The sequence below is a fragment of the Lycium barbarum genome, chromosome 5 (genome assembly GCF_019175385.1).
Source record: "Lycium barbarum isolate Lr01 chromosome 5, ASM1917538v2, whole genome shotgun sequence".
NCBI classification, from domain to species: Eukaryota; Viridiplantae; Streptophyta; class Magnoliopsida; order Solanales; family Solanaceae; genus Lycium; species Lycium barbarum.
The window spans coordinates 105,775,548-105,795,156 of NC_083341.1; the positions used below are offsets into that span (position 1 = coordinate 105,775,548).

The 19,609-nt window shown below is 37.1% G+C and overlaps 1 protein-coding gene and 1 pseudogene across 1 annotated transcript; one reads left to right on the forward strand and one right to left on the reverse strand.

Moving 5' to 3' along the window:
* The first annotated feature begins 562 nt into the window (after positions 1-562).
* Positions 563-11,266, forward strand: LOC132639601 (putative late blight resistance protein homolog R1B-14; annotated as a pseudogene).
* A 453-nt stretch (positions 11,267-11,719) lies between these two features.
* On the reverse strand, positions 11,720-16,103 carry LOC132641091 (ATP-citrate synthase alpha chain protein 2-like). Its single transcript, XM_060357975.1, has 13 exons — positions 15,888-16,103; positions 15,642-15,760; positions 14,045-14,221; positions 13,800-13,961; positions 13,635-13,715; positions 13,475-13,526; positions 13,277-13,391; positions 13,102-13,183; positions 12,748-12,843; positions 12,569-12,670; positions 12,311-12,427; positions 12,116-12,232; positions 11,720-11,994 (listed from the first exon to the last, which is right to left on the reverse strand). The coding sequence occupies exons 2-13, from the start codon at positions 15,738-15,740 to the stop codon at positions 11,923-11,925; spliced, it is 1,272 nt and encodes a 423-aa protein (XP_060213958.1). The 5' UTR covers positions 15,741-15,760; positions 15,888-16,103; the 3' UTR covers positions 11,720-11,922.
* Positions 16,104-19,609: the final 3,506 nt, after the last annotated feature.

Below are 19,609 nucleotides of genomic sequence, written 5' to 3' on the forward strand. Positions count from 1 at the left end.
TTGAGAAGAAGGTCGTGAGAAGTCGTGACGTTATCTTCATGGAAGATCAAACCATTGAAGATATTAACAAAGCGGAGAAGATAAAATCTTCAAGTTCTGAAGGTTTAGTTAATCTTGATCAAGTCCCTCATACAAATGTTGATGAAGTTGGTGGGCTCGATGATGATGGTGATGCCCAGAATCATGTTCCAGATCAGCATGTTAATGATGATAACGATGCTGCTATTGATGAGGTAGATGCTCCTACTCATGAAGTCGTGGATGAGTCAGATATTCCACTTAGAAGGTCTATTAGACAACATGTTCCTTCTTCCCGTTATTCACCTAATGAGTATGTATTACTCACTGATGGGGGAGAACCTGAATATTATGAGGAGGCCATGAAAGATGAGCACAAGGATCAATGGATTGAAGCCATGCAAAATGAGATGAAATCTCTGCATGAGAACCATACTTATGAGTTGGTGAAATTGCCTAAGGGCATGAGAGCTTTGAAGAACAAGTGGGTGTTCAAAGTTAAAGCTGAAGAACACAGCTTGAAGCCTAGATATAAATCTAGATTGGTTGTTAAGGGATTTGGTCAAAGGAAAGGTATTGACTTTGACGAAATGTTTTCTCCTGTCGTAAAAATGTCCTCCATTCGGACAGTTCTTGGTTTGACTGCTAGTCTTGATTTGGAGATTGAGCAGATGGATGTGAAGACTGCTTTTCTTCACGGTGACTTAGAAGAGGAGATTTATATGGAACAACCTGAGGGCTTCAAGGCAAAAGGTAAAGAAAATCTTGTATACAAACTTAAGAAGAGTCTATATGGATTGAAGCAAGCTCCCAGACAGTGGTACAAGAAGTTTGAATCTGTTATGGGGGAGCAAGGCTATAAGAAGACTTCTTCAGATCACTGTGTGTTTGCACAAAAATTTTCTGATGATGACTTTATCATCCTCCTGCTATATATGGATGATATGTTGATTGTAGGCAGGAATGCTTCCAAGATTGACGAGTTGAAGAAACAGTTGAGTAAGTCTTTTGCAATGAAAGACTTGGGTCATGCTAAGCAGATTTTGGGCATGAGAATTACTCGTTCAAGAGATGAAAAGAAGCTTTATTTGTCGCAGAAAAAGTACATAGAACGTGTACTGGAGCGCTTCAATATGAAGAGTGCTAAGTGGGTTAGCACACCTCTTCCTGGTCATCTGAAACTGAGCAAAGATATGTGTCCTACAACAACGGAGGAAAAAGAGAGAATGGCCAAGATTCCTTATTCCTCTGCCGTCGGAAGTTTGATGTACGCAATGGTATGCACTCGACCAGATATTGCTCATGCAGTTGGTATTGTTAGCAGATTTTTCGAAAATCCAGGGAAAGAGCATTGGGAAGCTGTGAAGTGGATACTCAGGTATCTAAGAGGAAACTCAGATGAATGCTTGTGTTTTGAAGGATCAAATCCAATTTTGAAGGGCTATACAGATTCTGATATGGCAGGTGACCTTGATAACAAAAAATCCACTATTGGATATTTGTTTACTTTTTCAGGGGGAGCTATATCATTGCAGTCGAAGTTGCAGAAGTGTGTCGCACTGTCTACAACTAAAGCGGAGTATATTACAGCTACTGAAGCTGGAAAAGAGATGATATGGCTCAAGAGATTTCTTCCAGAACTTGGATTGCAACAGATGGAGTATGTCGTCTATTGCGATAGTCAGAGTGCAATAGACCTGAGCAAGAACTCCATGTACCATGCGAGAACAAAACACATTGACGTCAGATATCATTGGATTCGTGAGCAAGTGGAGAACGAATCATTTCTGGTCAAGAAGATACACACAAGTGAAAATCTTGCAGATATGCTAACCAAGGTGGTACCGAGAGACAAGTTCGAATTGTGCAAAGAACTTGTCGGCATTAACTCTATCTGAGAAGACGGAGATGCCTCCTTCAGTTGAATGGGTCCGGAGGGGGAGATTTGTGAGGTCCATCCTCATGATTGCAAAGAAAGAATTTGGCACCAGCCAAATTGCAACTTTTGTCAAAAATAGTTGCAAAGGGTTAAATTTGGCACCAGCCAAATTGCAACTTTTGTCAAAAATAGTTGCAAAGGGTTAAATTTGGCACCAGCCAAATTGCAACTTTTTTCAAAAATAATTGCAAAAGGTTTAATTTGGTCCCGGCCAAATTAAATGCAAGGATCAAAATGGCACATTTCATCCCTATAAATAGCAAGCTCTCCATCATCTTTAAACACACCAAAAAAGAGAGAAAAAAATTATAGAGCAAGGTATTCCATAGACTGTAAGAAAATAGTCTGTGAAGAAAAATAGAGTGTGAGGTGGGAAAAATCAAAAGAGTGTTTTTTATTTTTGAGTGTGTAGTGGTCTTTGAAGTATTTATACTCGTGACTACACAGTGTAAAATTCCTTACTATAGTGATATCAGCTGCTTCTCTTGGTCGTGGTTTTTCCCTTATTCAGAAGGGTTTCCACGTAAAATCTTGGTGTCATTATTGCTGTATTTTATTCTCGCTGATTTAACCATAAGTTAGTGTTTTCGCGTTTATCACTAATATCGTGAATATTATTTTTGCGGGTCTATTTTATTCCCAGCACCACAGCCAATTAAGTGACAATCTCATTCATTTGCCATAACTCGATCTTGATATCATGGACTCTGATTGTTGATGTGGGACTTCTAATTTACTCATTGTACGGTATCAAGGGAGAGAAAGAAGACACGACGCTTGAGGATATGAACCGAGAAATTGGTCTTTATCTTCCGAGCAACATTGAGCCTATAAAAGCGATGATCTACCTCATCATTCAGAAGGCATTTCCTGACACGCCAAGGATTCGTGGACTTGGCTATGTTGATTTTGTTTTAAACAATCTAAAGGAGTTCCAAGGCCGTTATGCAAATTCAATTTCCTTCATCAAGAACCAACTTCAAATAATTCAGAAGGAACTTGAGAGCTTGCAACCTTTACTAGAAGCTGTTGCAGAAGAACCACACAATAAGGTCAAGACTCTTCAAGATTGTGCTGCACAATTGATTCGCAAAGTATATGAGGTGGAATATGTCGTTGATGCTTGTACAAGCAAAGAAGTTCTTCACTGGTGTCTTGATCTTTGGTTCCTGGATATCATAGAGGAGATTACTCGTATCAAAGTAGTGGCAGCAGAGACCGAAGAAAAGAAAATGTTGAGGATGCTATGATTAGTGGCATAGCTCATATGTCATTAAATTTGTCAAGGAATCCAAATACGAATGAAGAAACTATGGGATTCGAGGATGTCATAGAAAATTTAAGAGACCAACTAATAAAAGGAACCAGAGAACGAGATGTTATATCAATTGTCGGCATGCCGGGTATAGCCGTATAGGCAAGATGACTTTGGCCTAGAGACTCTACTTTTGACAGGTTAGTTGTTTTTCACTTTGATATTCGTGCACAAACTTGTATCTCTCAAGTATATTCATATAAGGACTTGTTATTGGAGATTCTACATGATGCTAGCAGTGAGGACTCTAACCATAGAGAGAAACGTGCAGATGAATTTGCTGATGAGCTTGGCAGAACTTTATTTTCCAAAAGATATCTTTTCCTTGTTGACGACTTGTGGGATTCTAGTGTGTGGATGATTTAAGGCCTTGCTTTAATGATGCCAACAATGGAAGTAGAATCAATTTAACAACGCGGCATCTTGAAGTTTCTAATTGTGCTACATCTATTAATGGTCCGCTTCATCTTCATATGCTTAATGATGACAGAGTTGGAAGTCACTAGAAGATTGAATGTTTGGTAAAAAAAGTTGTTCCCCTCCTCTTAAAAAGTTGGTCAACAAATAGAAAAAAGTGTGGAGGGCCTCCCCTTTCAGTTATCTTGGGGGTGGGTATTTTGGTAAAGATGGAGAAAAAAGAAGAGAGTTGGAAACAAGTGGCTACATCTTTAGGTTCCCGCATTCACAGTGATTCAAAGGCCATTGTAGAACAAAGTTATCAAGAGTTACCCTGTCATCTTAAGCCTTTCTTCCTTTATTTTGGAGCATTTTTAGAGGATAGAGTGATCGATGCGTCGATGTTAACGCGGGTATGGATATCAGAAGCATTTATAAAAAGTTGGGAAGGTAAGAGTTTGGCGAATATAGCAGAAGGTTACTTGGAGAAACTTATTGGAAGAAATCTAGTGATGGTTGCTCATAGGGCTGATGTTGCTGGTAAGGTCGCCGTCATGATGTATTGCTCGAGTTCTGCATGATAAGAGCAGCGGAAGAGAATTTTCTACAATGGATAGAACGGTAATATAACAATTAGTGGTACTTTATTTGTTCAATCAATCAAGTATTTTAACTTATATTTGAAAATTAATTTTATGATTTTACTAATTAATATATTCACAGTGATCTAATACACAAGTTATATTTTTGCTAATTCATATATTCACAAGGATCAGATTGTCAGTCCTTACTCTCACAAGCAGCATGCGCAATGTCGCAATTGCCATAACTTCACGCTTTTTTCACAATTTCAAATTTCTTTAAGGCTTGGACCTGGGCGACACTGTTACTGCTGATTGTTTCCCAACTGAGCTAGTTAACTTGAGGTATTTTTATGCAAGATATGTTAAGGAGTCAATTCCATCATCCATAGAAGATCCTTGGAATCGCAAAACTCTGATATTAAACGGTAATGGAGGGAATTTGTCAGTACCCGTTACAATTTGGAAGATGGTTAATTTGAGACATCTGCATATTTTCAACGACAACTTCTCTTTGGAAAATGCAGAAGAATTACTCGGGGACTCCTCAGAACTTTATGATTTGAGAACTCTTCCCACTCCATGTTTCTCTTGTACGAAGGATGCGGAATTGATGTTGAGAAAAACACCTAATCTTCAGGAACTGATATGCAGATTCAAGGGTATTAGTAGAGGTCAGTTTCTGGTCTTTGATTTTCCAACACAACTTTAGGCGCTATACATTTTTCCTGTACTTGCAGAAGCCCAGCGTGGATACCATGTATGCATCTCCCTATTAAACCTCAAAAAATTGACATGGAAACGCTTTAGATTGGGCATTGAGAACTTTTCAAACATTGCTCGGCTTCAGAACCTTCGGGTTCTGGAACTGGTATCCGTTAGTTTTGATGATAAGAGATGGGAAGTGAGCAATGACAAGTTCTCTCAACTCAAAAGTGTTGACAGTACAAAACTGTTACTTTAAAGAATGGGCTGTCGCCGGTGATGCATTTCCTGTTGGGAATAAAACAGACCCGCAAAAATAATATTCACGGTATTAGTGATAAACGCGGAACACTAAGTTATTGTTAAATCAGCAAGAATAAAATGCAGCAATAATGACACCAAGATTTTACGTGGAAACCCTTCTTAATAAGGGAAAAACCACGGCCAAGAGGAGCAGCTGATATCACTATAGTAAGGAATTTTACACTGTGTAGTCACGAGTATAAATACTCCAAAGACCACTACACACTCAAAAAGAAAAACACTCTTTTGATTTTTCCCACCTCACTACAATATCACTCACACTCTATTTTTCTTCACAGACTATTTTCTTACAGTCTATGGAATACCTCACTTTGCTCTCACTCAGATGTATTGTCTGAGATTTTAGTGTGTATAGCAAATGATCTTGGTAATTTAACAAATGATAGAAAGCTTCCCTATTTATAGGGATGAAATGGAGCTATTGATGTCATCAGTGACATCACTTGAATGTAGAAAGTCAAGATGTTCACTATGAACACATTCAGTAGCCGATTTTCTCATTTCAACAATAGCTGCCAATTGTATATTTTGTCAAAAGGAAGAAAAAACTTTCTTCCTTAAAATAGGGGACTGGACCCCACAAATCTCCCCCTCCAGTCCCATTCACTTGAAGGAGGGTACACTGGCTTTTAGTTTGAGTGCATGCCGACAAGTTCTTTGCACAGTTCGAACTTGTCTCTCGATACCACCTTGGTCAGCATATCTGCAGGATTTTCACTCGTGTGAATCTTCTTGACTTGGAACAATTCGCTTTCCAATTGCTCACGAATCCAATGATATCTGACATCGATGTGTTTTGTTCTAGCATGGTACATGGAGTTCTTGCTCAAGTCTATTGCACTCTGACTGTCACAATAGACAACATACTCCATTTGCTGCAATCCAAGTTCTTGAAGGAATCTCTTGAGCCATATCATCTCTTTGCCAGCTTCAGTAGCCGCAATATACTCCGCTTCCGTTGTAGATAGTGCAACACACTTCTGCAACTTTGACTGCCATGATATAGCTCCCCCTGAAAAAGTAAACAAATATCCAGTAGTGGATTTTCTGTTATCAAGGTCACCTGCCATATCAGAATCTGTATAGCCCTTCAAAATTGGATTTGATCCTCCAAAACACAAGCATTCATCTGATCTTCCTCTTAGATACCTGAGTATCCACTTCACAGCTTCCCAATGCTTTTTCCCTGGATTTTCGAGAAATCTGCTAACAACACCGACTGCATGAGCAATATCTGGTCGAGTGCATACCATTGCATACATTAAACTTCCGACGGCAGAGGAATAAGGAATCTTGGCCATTCTCTGTTTTTCCTCTGTTGTTGTAGGACACATCTTTTTGCTCAATTTCAGATGACCAGGAAGAGGTGTGCTAACCCACTTAGCACTCTTCATATTGAAGCGCTCTAGTACACGTTCTATGTACTTTTTCTGCGACAAATAAAGCTTCTTTTCATCTCTCGAATGAGTAATTCTCATGCCCAAAATCTGCTTAGCATCCCAAGTCTTTCATTGCAAAAGACTTACTCAACTGTTTCTTCAACTCGTCAATCCTGGAAGCATTTTTGCCTACAATCAACATATCATCCACATATAGCAGAAGGATGATAAAGTCACCATCAGAAAATCTTTGTACAAACACACAGTGATCCGAAGAAGTCTTCTTGTAGCCTTGCTCCCCCATAACAGACTCAAACTTCTTGTACCACTGTCTGGGAGCTTGCTTCAATCCATAGAGACTCTTCTTGAGTTTGCATACAAGATTTTCTTTACCTTTTGCCTTGAAGCCTTCAAGTTGTTCCATATAAATCTCCTCTTCTAAGTCACCATGAAGAAAAGCAGTCTTCACATCCATCTGCTCAATCTCCAAATCAAGACTAGCAGTCAAACCAAGAACTGTCCGAATGGAGGACATTTTCACGACAGGAGAAAATATTTCGTCAAAGTCAATACCTTTCCTTTGACCAAATCCCTTAACAACCAATCTAGCTTTGTATCTGGGCTTCAAGCTGTGTTCTTCGGCTTTAACTTTGAACACCCACTTGTTCTTCAAAGCTCTCATGCCCTTAGGCAAGTTCACCAACTCATAAGTATGGTTCTCACGCAGAGATTTCATCTCATCTTGCATGGCTTCAATCCATTGATCCTTGTGCTCATCTTCCATGGCCTCCTCATAACATTCAGGTTCTCCCCCATCAGTGAGTAATACATACTCATTAGGTGAATAACGGGAAGAAGGAACATGCTGTCTAGTAGACCTTCTAAGTGGAATATCTGACTCATCCACGACTTCATGAGTAGGAGCATCTACTTCATCAATAGCAGCATCGTTATCATCATCAACATGCTGATCTGGAACATGATTCTGGGCATCACCATCGTCATCGAGCCCACCAACTTCATCAGCATTTGTATGAGGAACTTGATCAAGATTAACTAAACCTTCAGAACTTGAAGATTTTATCTTCTCCGCTTTGTTAATATCTTCAATGGTTTGATCCTCCATGAAGATAACATCACGGCTTCTCACAACCTTCTTCTCAATTGGATCATATAGCCTGTAACCAAACTCATCAAGGCCATAACCAATGAAGATGCACTGCCTTGTCTTGGCAGTTAATTTCGACCTTTCATCTTTAGGCACATGTACAAAAGCTTTACAACCAAACACTTTCAAGTGGTCATAGGAAACATCCTTTCCATACCAAACTCTGTTTGGAACATCACTTTGCAAAGCAACCGCAGGGGATAGATTAATAACATGTGCGACGGTCAACAATGCCTCACCCCAAAAGGAATTCGGCAACTTTGCTTCAGAAAGCAAACATCTGACTCTTTCCATCAAGGTCCTGTTCATCCTCTCTGCTAAACCATTAAGCTGAGGAGTCTTAGGAGGAGTCTTCTGGTGTCTGATACCCTGTTGCTTGCAGTATTCGTCAAACGGTCCACAATATTCACCACCGTTATCAGTACGAATACATTTCAGCTTCTTTCCAGTTTATCTTTCAACTGAGGCCTGAAACTGCTTAAAGACACCCAACACTTGGTCTTTAGTCTTTAAGACGTAGACCCAAAGTTTCCTTGAGCAATCATCAATAAAGGTAGCAAAATAAAGTGCACCACCCAAAGTCCTTGTCTTCATTGGACCACATAAATCTGAATGCACCAACTCAAGCAACTCTGTCTTTCTTGAAGGAGGATGAGACTTGAAAGAAACTCTATTTTGTTTTCCAGCCAAGCAGTGCTCACACTTTTCTAATTTAGCACTTTCGAAATTTGACAATAATTTCTTTTTGGCCAGAACATTTAGTCCTTTCTCGCTAATGTGGCTAAGCCTCTTATGCCATAACGTTGAAGAGCTATTGCTCTCAACTGCATTCACCATATCAACACAGGTAGAGGCCGTAGTCCAGTATAGACCACGACGCTTTTCGCCACGAGCCACAATCATGGAACCTTTAGTAAGCTTCCACTTTCCAGCACCATTGGTACTGACATATCCCTCATCATCCAAAACACCAACAGAGATCAAGTGCAAACGAACATCAGGTGCATGCTTTACATTGTTTAAAACTAGTTTAGTTCCAGTACTAGTTTTCAAACAAATCGTTCCAACACCAGCCACCCTAGATATAGTCTCATTACCCATACTCAAAGTTCCAAAGTCACCCGGAGTATAGGATGAGAAAAATTCCTTCCTTGATGTCACATGAGATGCGGCACCACTGTCCACAACCCAGCTTGACTCATCACAAGCAATGTTTATCAGATCCGCATCAAGGACAGTAACAAGATCTTCTGTAGTGACAGCCGCAACACGATTGCCATCTTCTTTCTTTTCCTCCTTATCTCTATTTTCCTTTTTCAAAATCCGGCAGAACTTCTTTGTGTGCCCTTTTTTCCCGCAATGATAGCAATCAATATCTTTAAGTCTGCTTCTGGATTTGCTTCTATGATGTTCTCTATTTTGAGAACCACGATTCTTGCCTCTCCCCCTAGTGTCAGTCACCAAGACATCTGATGAGGAGGAACCTTGAGATTTTCTTCTCATCTCTTCATTTAAAAGACTGCTCTTGGCAAGATCCATAGAGATCACACCATCCGGAGCAGAATTTGATAATGAAGTTCTAATAATTTCCCAAGAATCTGGTAGGGAACCAAGTAGAAACAAGCCTTGAATTTCTTCATCAAAATTAATGCCCATAGCAGATAACTGGTTCATGATCCCCTGAAAAATATTCAGATGATTTGTCATTGCGGAACCATCGTGGTATTTTAAACTCAGCATTTGCTTTATCAGAAACATCTTGTTGTTACCAGTTTTTCGGGCATACAAACTTTCAAGATGCTCCCATAGGGTCCGAGCATGTGTCTCTCCAGAAATATGGTTCAACACATTATCGTCAACCCACTGTCTAATAAAGCCGCAAACCTGCCGATGCAACAAATTCCACTCTTCATCTGATTTATTATCAGGCTTTTTATTTCCAAAGACAGGTTGATGAAAATTCTTGACATAGAGCAAATCTTCCATTTTGCCCTTCCAAATGGCATAATTTACGCCACTCAAAGTAACCATTCTACTAGTGTTGGCTTCCATTGTTTATCACAAATACAAATACTATTTTATTCGAAGACCAAAGTAATTCTTTTCTGATGTGGAAGTTCAGACTGTGCTGCAACCACAGAGCATACTCAGACAGAACCTTGGCTCTGATACCACTTGTTGGGAATAAAACAGACCCGCAAAAATAATATTCACGGTATTAGTGATAAACGCGGAACACTAAGTTATGGTTAAATCAGCAAGAATAAAATGCAACAATAATGACACCAAGATTTTACGTGAAAACCCTTCTGAATAAGGGAAAAACCACGGCCAAGAGGAGCAGCTGATATCACTATAGTAAGGAATTTTACACTGTGTAGTCACGAGTATAAATACTCCAAAGACCACTACACACTCAAAAAGAAAAACACTCTTTTGATTTTTCCCACCTCACTACAATATCACTCACACTCTATTTTTCTTCACAGACTATTTTCTTACAGTCTATGGAATACCTCACTTTGCTCTCACTCAGATGTATTGTCTGAGATTTTGGTGTGTATAGCAAATGATCTTGGTAATCTAACAAATGATAGAAAGCTTCCCTATTTATAGGGATGAAATGGAGTTATTGATGTCATCAGTGACATCACTTGAACGTAGAAAGTCAAGATGTTCACTATGAACACATTCAGTAGCCGATTTTCTCATTTCAACAATAGCTGCCAATTGTATATTTTGTCAAAAGGAAGAAAAAACTTTCTTCCTTAAAATAGGGGACTGGACCCCACATTTCCTAACCTTGAAAACTTGTCACTGCTTGAATGCCAAGTACTCAAGGAGATCCCTTCTTATTTCGGAGACAACTGTTCTTTACATTCCATTGAGGTACATTATTGCAATGAATCTATTGAAAAATCAGCAAGGGATATCCGGGAAACACAAGTTGAAGATTATCAGAATTCTCGTTTCGAGCTTTCCATCACGGAATGGGAATATTACAGTGGGTACAATACTGATAAAATACAACTACAATCAGCCTAATTTTAAAACTGTGTCAAATGCATTTCCCTTATCAATATAGCCAATTAACTAGGAATTTCTCTCCTAATATATATATTTTTGGTCAAGGCAAATGGAAGATGATTTGTCCTACTAATGTCTATCTGCAAATTGTTTTGTTTTGTAGAAGATTTAGAAAAGCATGGTGGAAGAGATGGTTACTGGATGTAGCAATAATTATATCTAAGAAAAGAATCAGGTTTTAGTAGTTATTGGTCTAAAACTGTACAATGTGTATTCCTCGAGCTAAATTGGAAGATCACTGTGTAATTTTGTTTATCAGCTTTGTCTTAATAAAATTGTGCAAGAATGGCTTTCAGTTTTTAGAGTCTGTAAACTACATTTCAGAGTTAACTATGGAACAAATTATTCATTAAATCCTTTGTTGTAACTCATTAGATTTTGACTCTGAGGTTAATGGTTTCACTCTTGTGCTTCTTATGATTCACCAAGATGTTGAGATGCCACTCTTCTGCAGTAAACAATGCTTTTTTTTGCTCTTCTATGCATATTGCTGTTTCTTCCTGAAATGTAAGTTTATGTCCTCAACTTTGAAAATCATTCTTAAACAATAATCATATGTTATGTAAATTCACTTAAGAAGATACAACAGTAATGAATCAACTGAATTCTGGTGACGTTATTAGTGTCATTTAAAGCATTTCAAAGAAACACACGCGCATTGTAGATCGACATATTAACCCTGTCTGGGAATCGTTTTATGGTCATTTTCTTTATTAGATGAAATGGTGTAACATTGAGATGTCTCCTTTCTATTTTCAAGAAGGATTGAGGTTCAGTTCACTGCCCATACAAGATGTAGTACAAGGATTGTTGAACCGAGATTTTTGATGGACTTCATGTTTAAATTGGAAAACCAAATCCATTACAGGAACTCATTATTCATGGCCCATTTATGTGAAATGTTCAAAGATACAAATCAAATTGCTTATACTAGGCATACAACAAGACACTAGCACAAAGCAAAAAAACATAACTAAAGCAATTCAGCTTGGAGAACGAGGTAGGTTGATTTATGCTGCTGCAGTGATGCACTCAATCGCCTGTTTGCAGATGCCAGTCATGGTTTTCTCGGGTCCATAGACCTTCAACAAAAATTAGAACAAGAACAATGAACAATGCTTGTAAAGTTAAAACATGGTTACCATTTGATACTAGCGGAAAAACAGTCATTTTAGATTAGTACTAGTTGACACTAGTGCATACCTCAATTGGGATGCCAATTTCCTCACCAAGAGACCTCATTTTTGCAAGACCTCTTTGGTAGTTTGGACCTCCTCTTCTAACATATATGTGCATTCTTGCAGCTTTAAGTTTCGATTCCTGTCATAAGAGATGTTGAATAAGGAAATCTCAATATCGGAGCAAGTCAATTGAGAACAATCAATTGTGCTAGCATACCTTCTCCTTAAGAGCTCTAATAATACCACTAAATGTAGCAGCAACATCAGTGAAGTTGGCTATTCCACCACCAATCACGAGGGCTCTCTTACGGCCATCAGGATTTGCAGTCGCACACTGCAACATGGGATTAGTATCAGTATCTTTTCCTCTCGGGGTGCATAAAAGGAGAATGTGGCATAATGTAATAATTGATTTTCTTGTAAGATATTAGGTGTGTCAAAAAAAATAAAAATTATGTAACTAGTTTATTCTTACATCAATTACAACTCTGGCATACTGCAGGACCTCTTCTTCATTGGGAGCACCACTGTACTCTGCATAGTTCCCAAGCTCAGAAGCATATCCAAGATCACCTACCTGTTAAGGAAATATGGTAAGAATATATAATCAAAGAGTGTATCATGGAATAACATTTTCCAAGGATATAAATGTACAGTATCTGCATAGATGACACTAGCTCCTCCACCAGCAACCATAGTCCAAATTCGCCCCTTGGGGTTCAAGACTGTGAACTTCAACGATGCACTTGTCTGCGATAAATCGACTTAAATGCTTTAGCATGTAACATAGCTATTGACAGATATTCTGTGATCTGAAGCTGAAGATTAATTTTGCCTCGCAACTCTTTTTGTGCTCCAGATTTCCATTTCAAGAACATGTAAGAAATACTTTTTTGTTTGTTTTTTGAAATGCATAACCACCAGCCAAAGATTGGGGTTGGTGCTGACAGTTGGGAGTTGTCTTTTTCTTTTAACTCTGTTAAGTAATGCAATAGCATCAAGATATACCTTTTCATCAAGCCCGTGAATAAAGCTCTCTGTAGCACTCATAACCCTTCCAAATGGCAATGGAAATTCGATATTTCCCCACCTGCAGGATGGATAATATATCCTTAGTCTATGATATGTGGATTACCAAAAGTTGATTTACTTTTAGCCAATAAAGGTTAGGTAGCAGATTTACTTTTTGAAGTTCTTGAAAGCAGCAGTGTCATCAAGCTCTCCCCTCATATCCAGAGGATAAGGCTTTCCTTCAACCAATGTGAAAGGATTCATCTCTAGGAAAGTGAAGTCCAGATCTGATAGAAAGAAATGTTGAGGGTTACACAAAAATCCAAAGAAGCCGTAAAGATCTAGCGGTGACAAAGTATCTTGTAGATACCTTGAAATAGAGTGTAAACCACTTTGAGGAACTCCTCAAGGACACCCTTAATCTGTAACATACAAGTAAATTCCACATCAAAAATTGCAATATAAATTGGACAACTAACAGACTATTCTAGCAGCACTATTTTTTCTTCCTTTTCTTTTCAAATATTTACCTCCAATGGTAGAGTGGCAACAAGTGGAGCACATATCTCTGATGTAAAAGAAGTCCCTGTAGGCACATAGATAGTCTTAACCTGGAGAAAAAGGATTAAATGTTAAATTGAGATATAAATATAAGGTTTTGGACTTAACATGCCTACTGTTGACTATTTTCATACCTTGTCCCAGTTCTCTTCGATGTCAATTCCTCCACATTCAGAAAAGCTTACGCTGCAACCAAGCCTCTCCGAGACAATATTAAGATAAAACTCTTCATCGTGGGGAATGAATGGCTCAACAATGAAAGTCGTGATGGGACCTTTGCATCCGCCCATCTCCACCTGTCAATGTGTAAAACAAACAATGCACTTGGTTTTTGACAATATCATCAAAAGGGATAAACGTAAGTGAATATCTGAACTACCTCTTTGCCAAGGCGCTCCTTCACAAAGGTAGCAACTTGAGCGAGATCAAGATCCAAGGCGACTAGCCCACTCTTTCCACGCTTCCCAAATAACATATCGGGCTTTACGACCAACTTTGTTGCGGTAAGCCAAGGCTCTTTCTCTGCTAGCTCATTGATATCAGTAGACTCCGTCACCTAAGCCACAGGAAGGGAGAAAAAACATCTTATAGTTGCAATCCTGACTTATATTTGTCTTATAAAGCTCATAAAACTAGTCATCTATACTGTTCAAATTTTCACAAGAAGCATGACATTTTATTTTTCAAGTCCCCGCTCAACAAAATGGAAAAAGCTTTTGGCTTTCCTCCCTTTCTCCCCATCAAACTCATCGAAAACGAATAAGAAGCCAGTCTTTGGATCAAACATTCACAATAAACTCATCATTTCTAATTGCTGTAAGGACTCTCTTTATTAGGGAGATTTGAGGATCAAAGTTTTGAGGAAGATACATTAGTCGTTGAGATGCAGTATCTAACAGCTCCATAGAATTCAAGAGTTAGGCAACATTATGTTTCTTGTTTTCTTCAGTTATTAATTTCTTAGACAATTAATAACTTAAGAGTCTAAAGAATGTTAGGATTATCTCTCAGGCCAGGTGGTCCCAAGATTATACACTTGTACCTTTAAAAATATTAGGCACTCTCTTTAAGTTTTAGCATTCTACCTGACCTACCTATTCTACCCCACTATGCTAAAATAGATCTCAAAACTAGAGGTAGCTAGGATTAACAGGGGTGGCTCGACTATAAGGCCAATAAAGCAATTGCTTGGGACCTCATTTTTTCCTTAAAAATGTATTTTATATATATAATTGTTGTCTCGGCCGAATGAAGTTTTTCAAAATTAAAATTGATAAGATCTAATCTAAGATCAACAATGTCTCAAGAGATATTGAATGGATTAGCTATATTATCAATTGAAAAGGAATTGTTAGAACAAATTGATTATAGGATATTAATTAATGACTTCGCATCTAAGAAAGCTAGAAAAGTGGACTTTAAATAAAAATATATATGATGATCTTTCCTTTAAAAAAAAAAAAATTAGGGCCTCTCTTGAAGTTTGGGTTTAGGCCCCTAACGTTGTTGAGACGGCCCTGAGAATTACTTATCACCCATTTTGTAACCATTACTTCAAAATGAATGCAGAAAGAACCATACTACAAACTCAAGTAAATAGGCATTCTCAAATGTAGCTTCTAGATTGAATTTGCTTTTAAAATTAGCCATCCATTTTACTATCATTACTGGAAATGACGCAGAAAAAGAAAAAGGAAAAAAAAAAGCATCACACATACTCAAATTTAGATGAAACTTAAAATCTGCACCCACAAATGCTGCATGTGGATTCAAGTAGGTGGCCTAATTTTTAATAAAAATGCTACCTAAATCTTTCCTACCTAATTTGTTAATTCAAACAAAAGAACATTCTTCCTCATTTTATCTTTAACATTTCAAAGATTATGAAATTAAGAATCACCCAAATTAAGGTAAACACTAAAGATTTGCTCCACATTAAAAAATTAACCAAAAAAAATAAATTAAATTGAACTTACCTGTGCAGACTTAATGGCCAAATCATTACCTCCAAGTCTCTTGAAATGCTCTTTCAACAATCTCTTTGAATCATACTCTCTGATCTTCTTGCGTGCCATTTTCTTTTTTCTTTTTTAACCTGCTTCCATAACAAAAATAATAAGAAGAAGTAACTTAAAACCCGACAACAGATCTAAAAACCCAGATCATATCGTTTTTCACAGATCAATATGATGGCAAAGAAAAAAAAAAGTTGAGATCTTTACCGTTAAAAACAAGAAAAATTGATTCAATGTATCTTCTGTTTATTGTATGAGACAAAGTTGAAAGACACACACTGACAATCTTGGGGACCTGTATACTACATCTATTTATAGTTCAAATATGGCTGTTAAAATATGGGCTAACTGGAACATTAAGGATAAAAATGTTTTTTTTTTTTAATGAAAAAGGAAATGTAGAAAACAGGATGATTTGTTAGCGGGAAGTAGGTGTTGGTAGTGGATTGCACAGTGGACACATGAAGCACAGGCACACCAATGTGGACCAACCAACCAACCGATAAAACGAGTTATGCTTATTTTTGGCTTTACCCAATACTAGCCACCACCTAGAGTATAAAATAAGTATTACTAATAAATTTTAGAGTTTAACTAGTAAAAACTATTTATATAGTTCGATTACTTATTTGTTAATTATAGGCGTTCTTGGTGATTTGAAGTTTATAAATTTCTACGGCAAACTTAAGTTAATATATAATAATAATTTGGCTTACTATCAAATAAATTTTATAGAGATTTAATCGATATTTTAATGCATATACAAAGTGTGAGGAGAAACTAGGTTTCAATTCATACAAGGTCAATCCTTTTTTTAAGAGTTCAACTTTGTATACCAATCCTGTAAAGAACTTTTTTTTATAATATTAGGTCAAAAAATAACTACATAAAATGTGGAATTAGTCACAGGAAAAATAAGACAAATTCCTGCTGAAACATGTTTAAAATATACTGACGGACTAAAAGTTACATCTGATATTTTGTGTAATGGTCCAAAAGCTGGAATTTAGATTGTTGTAATCTTTCGCAGTCATATGTGTTTAATACTGAAACGTATTTATTTATGCATATATCAAATGAAGAGTAAATTCTCCTGTATGTAAATGCTAATTCAAGTTTGTTAAAGAAACCAAAAAACAAAAATACTAATCAAGAAAGTTCTCTGCAATAGTTAAGGATATTTTATTACTTTTAAATTATTTTTGTGTTTAAAAATTATTTTTCTTTTTACATTATTTATCATTTTTTATTTCCTTTCTTCTCATTTCCCGACCTTTACTTCTAGTGATCCCATGTAATTGCTCATTTTTTTTTATTTTCTTCATTTAGTGTAAAAAGAATGTAAAAAGAAAAATAATTTCTTTTTAATTTCGCGTTATTATAATGAGTGATGTCATTAAAGTATAATTTCGTTGTGAATGAGATTACACATTACTTAAGTTATGCTGGAATTTGACATAAAAGTATTATGTTTACTAATTTTTTTATTTTTTTTTTGGATTTTGGATTTCTGTTATACTTTCAGTTTCAATTTATTTGCTTTTGTAGTATTGACTTGTTATTTCATTGCATGTCATTCATTTTTCAGTTAGAATTGATAGATTATTTTTTTTGTAAACATTTGAATAATGTTATGAAATTATATTTTTAAATATTAATTTTTTTATCGAACATGCAGTCCATGAAGTTCTTACAAAATGTGTGCTTTTAGTTTTTATAATTAATCAAATTAAAAATTATTAATTTGAAAAAATATATATCAATTGTTTTTACAATATTAGTACAAATATATGATTATTATTTAATATATTTTGAAGAAACAATATGTATCTTAAATACCAAATTTAATATTATTTATGAAGGCATGTGTCAAATATTAACTTTTAATTTTTGATAATTAATTTTATTTTTAAAATTTATTCTAATTATGTAATTACTCTATGATAAACAAATAGGTTTTCGTAATTACTATAATATGTAATTACTTGTCACACCCTAATATTCCTAGGGTGTGATGGGCACCCGACCCCATATCCGGAGCCGAGCGAACCCACAGATTCTTATTACATACATAATTTCCTCAACTCTGAAAATCAGATAAAAGTAAAATACATATTAAGCTTTCGAAATCTTCCTTTTAACGTTCTCAAAATTAAACAAAAACTGTAATTATATAAAATTTATTACATAACACAGAATGGCATATCAGCTGATGGAGCCGTTTACAAACTGACAACCAATACTCACGACTCTCTGTCTGCAAAGTCTCTAACTCGAACAAACATCATAACATAATACTCTGACTCGGCAGCACTCCAGGAACAAGTGGAGCCTGCCAACTCCGCTGGAATATCTTCTGTAATAACTTCAACTCATCTGGGTGTACCTGCGCGGCATGAAACGCAGCCCCCCGAAGAAGAGGGGTCAGTACGGAATATGTACTGAGTATGTAAAGCATAGAATACAGAAAACATAACATACCGGATCAACAGTACAAGGTAAATACACTATCCAGATTATCAAAGCGCTATTTCCCGATCACTAAGAACGTATACAGATGTCATATGTCAGAAAAGTGCAAACTAGAAATATCAGAATAATTGTTTCCCCAAATACAGATCATATGAGCCGAAGTCGTATGTCAGAAGAAGTACGAATTCAGAATGTCAAAATGCTGGTTTTCCAGATACAGATCACATATGTCAATATCATAGGTCAGAAGAAGTACAGAGGGTACAAAATGCCAGAGAGCTTACTTTCCAAACACGAATCGTGCATATCAGAATCATATATCATATATGTGCGTATAACAGATCCCGGCCCTTCCGTGAGGGACGCGGTGGACAGAACCGTCAGATGACAAAGACAGATATCATATAGGCATATATCAGATCCCGACCCTATAGTAAGGGACGCGGTGAACAGAACTATCAATGCATGTCAGAATCATATAACATATATGCAGATAACAGATCCCGGCCCTTTACTGAGGGACGCGATAAATCATATGTCATGTATGCATGTAACAGAACCCGGCCCTCTGCTGCGGGACGCGGTGAATCACATATCATATGCCATCCTGGCCACCGCCCAGTATCATCATAAACATACATATAACAGAACCCGGCCCGCAGGGGAGAGGGACGCGGTGAACAATGCAGAGGAAGATGTACGATAACATAACAGAACCTGGCCCAGGCGCAGTGAATAACATACTGAGGCTTGCACGAACAGAGCAATGAGAAACCACACACACACATATCCAGACTCGAGAGATACAAACACTTACCGATATTTGAAGGACATAAACATATTCCAAGTCGATCGGAGTTAATATGTGAAAGTTACGGACATTTTTACCACAGACCCTTTTCGAACATTTCAAAGCAGATTCGGATTCTCTTACAAAAGTTAGAGACGTCAAACTTACAGAGTGCTTCAGAAGTCACAGATGCGTATCGAAACCATGTGTCGATGGACAAATATATTTACTGACACCCGAAGGCTCAGAAACGAATTTCGGGTCAATCCGACTTAGTATGAAAAAGCTACGAGCGTTTGAAGTACAAAACGCTCTACAAGTGTCTCAGAAGCTATTTTCGTGTCAAAATCCTTTTGGATATCATTATGAACCAAATCAAATGAAACCTGGAATCTTATACACGTATCAAACATATCAAAGGCTCGATGGGACAACCGGATGTATTATCATATCAAACACCTTTCTGATGTTCCGATGGATTATGTCAAAACAAAACTTTTTGAGATCGTTTCTACATATCAAAATATATCATAGGACTCAACGGAATAGTTAAAACTATCATTATTTAGTAGTCGGAACAATAGTCAAAAGTTTCCTTTGATTGTCGTTCAAAAATAAGTCTAATAAAACAATATGTAAAGGGTACGAGAACAGTGGGCCCACCTCA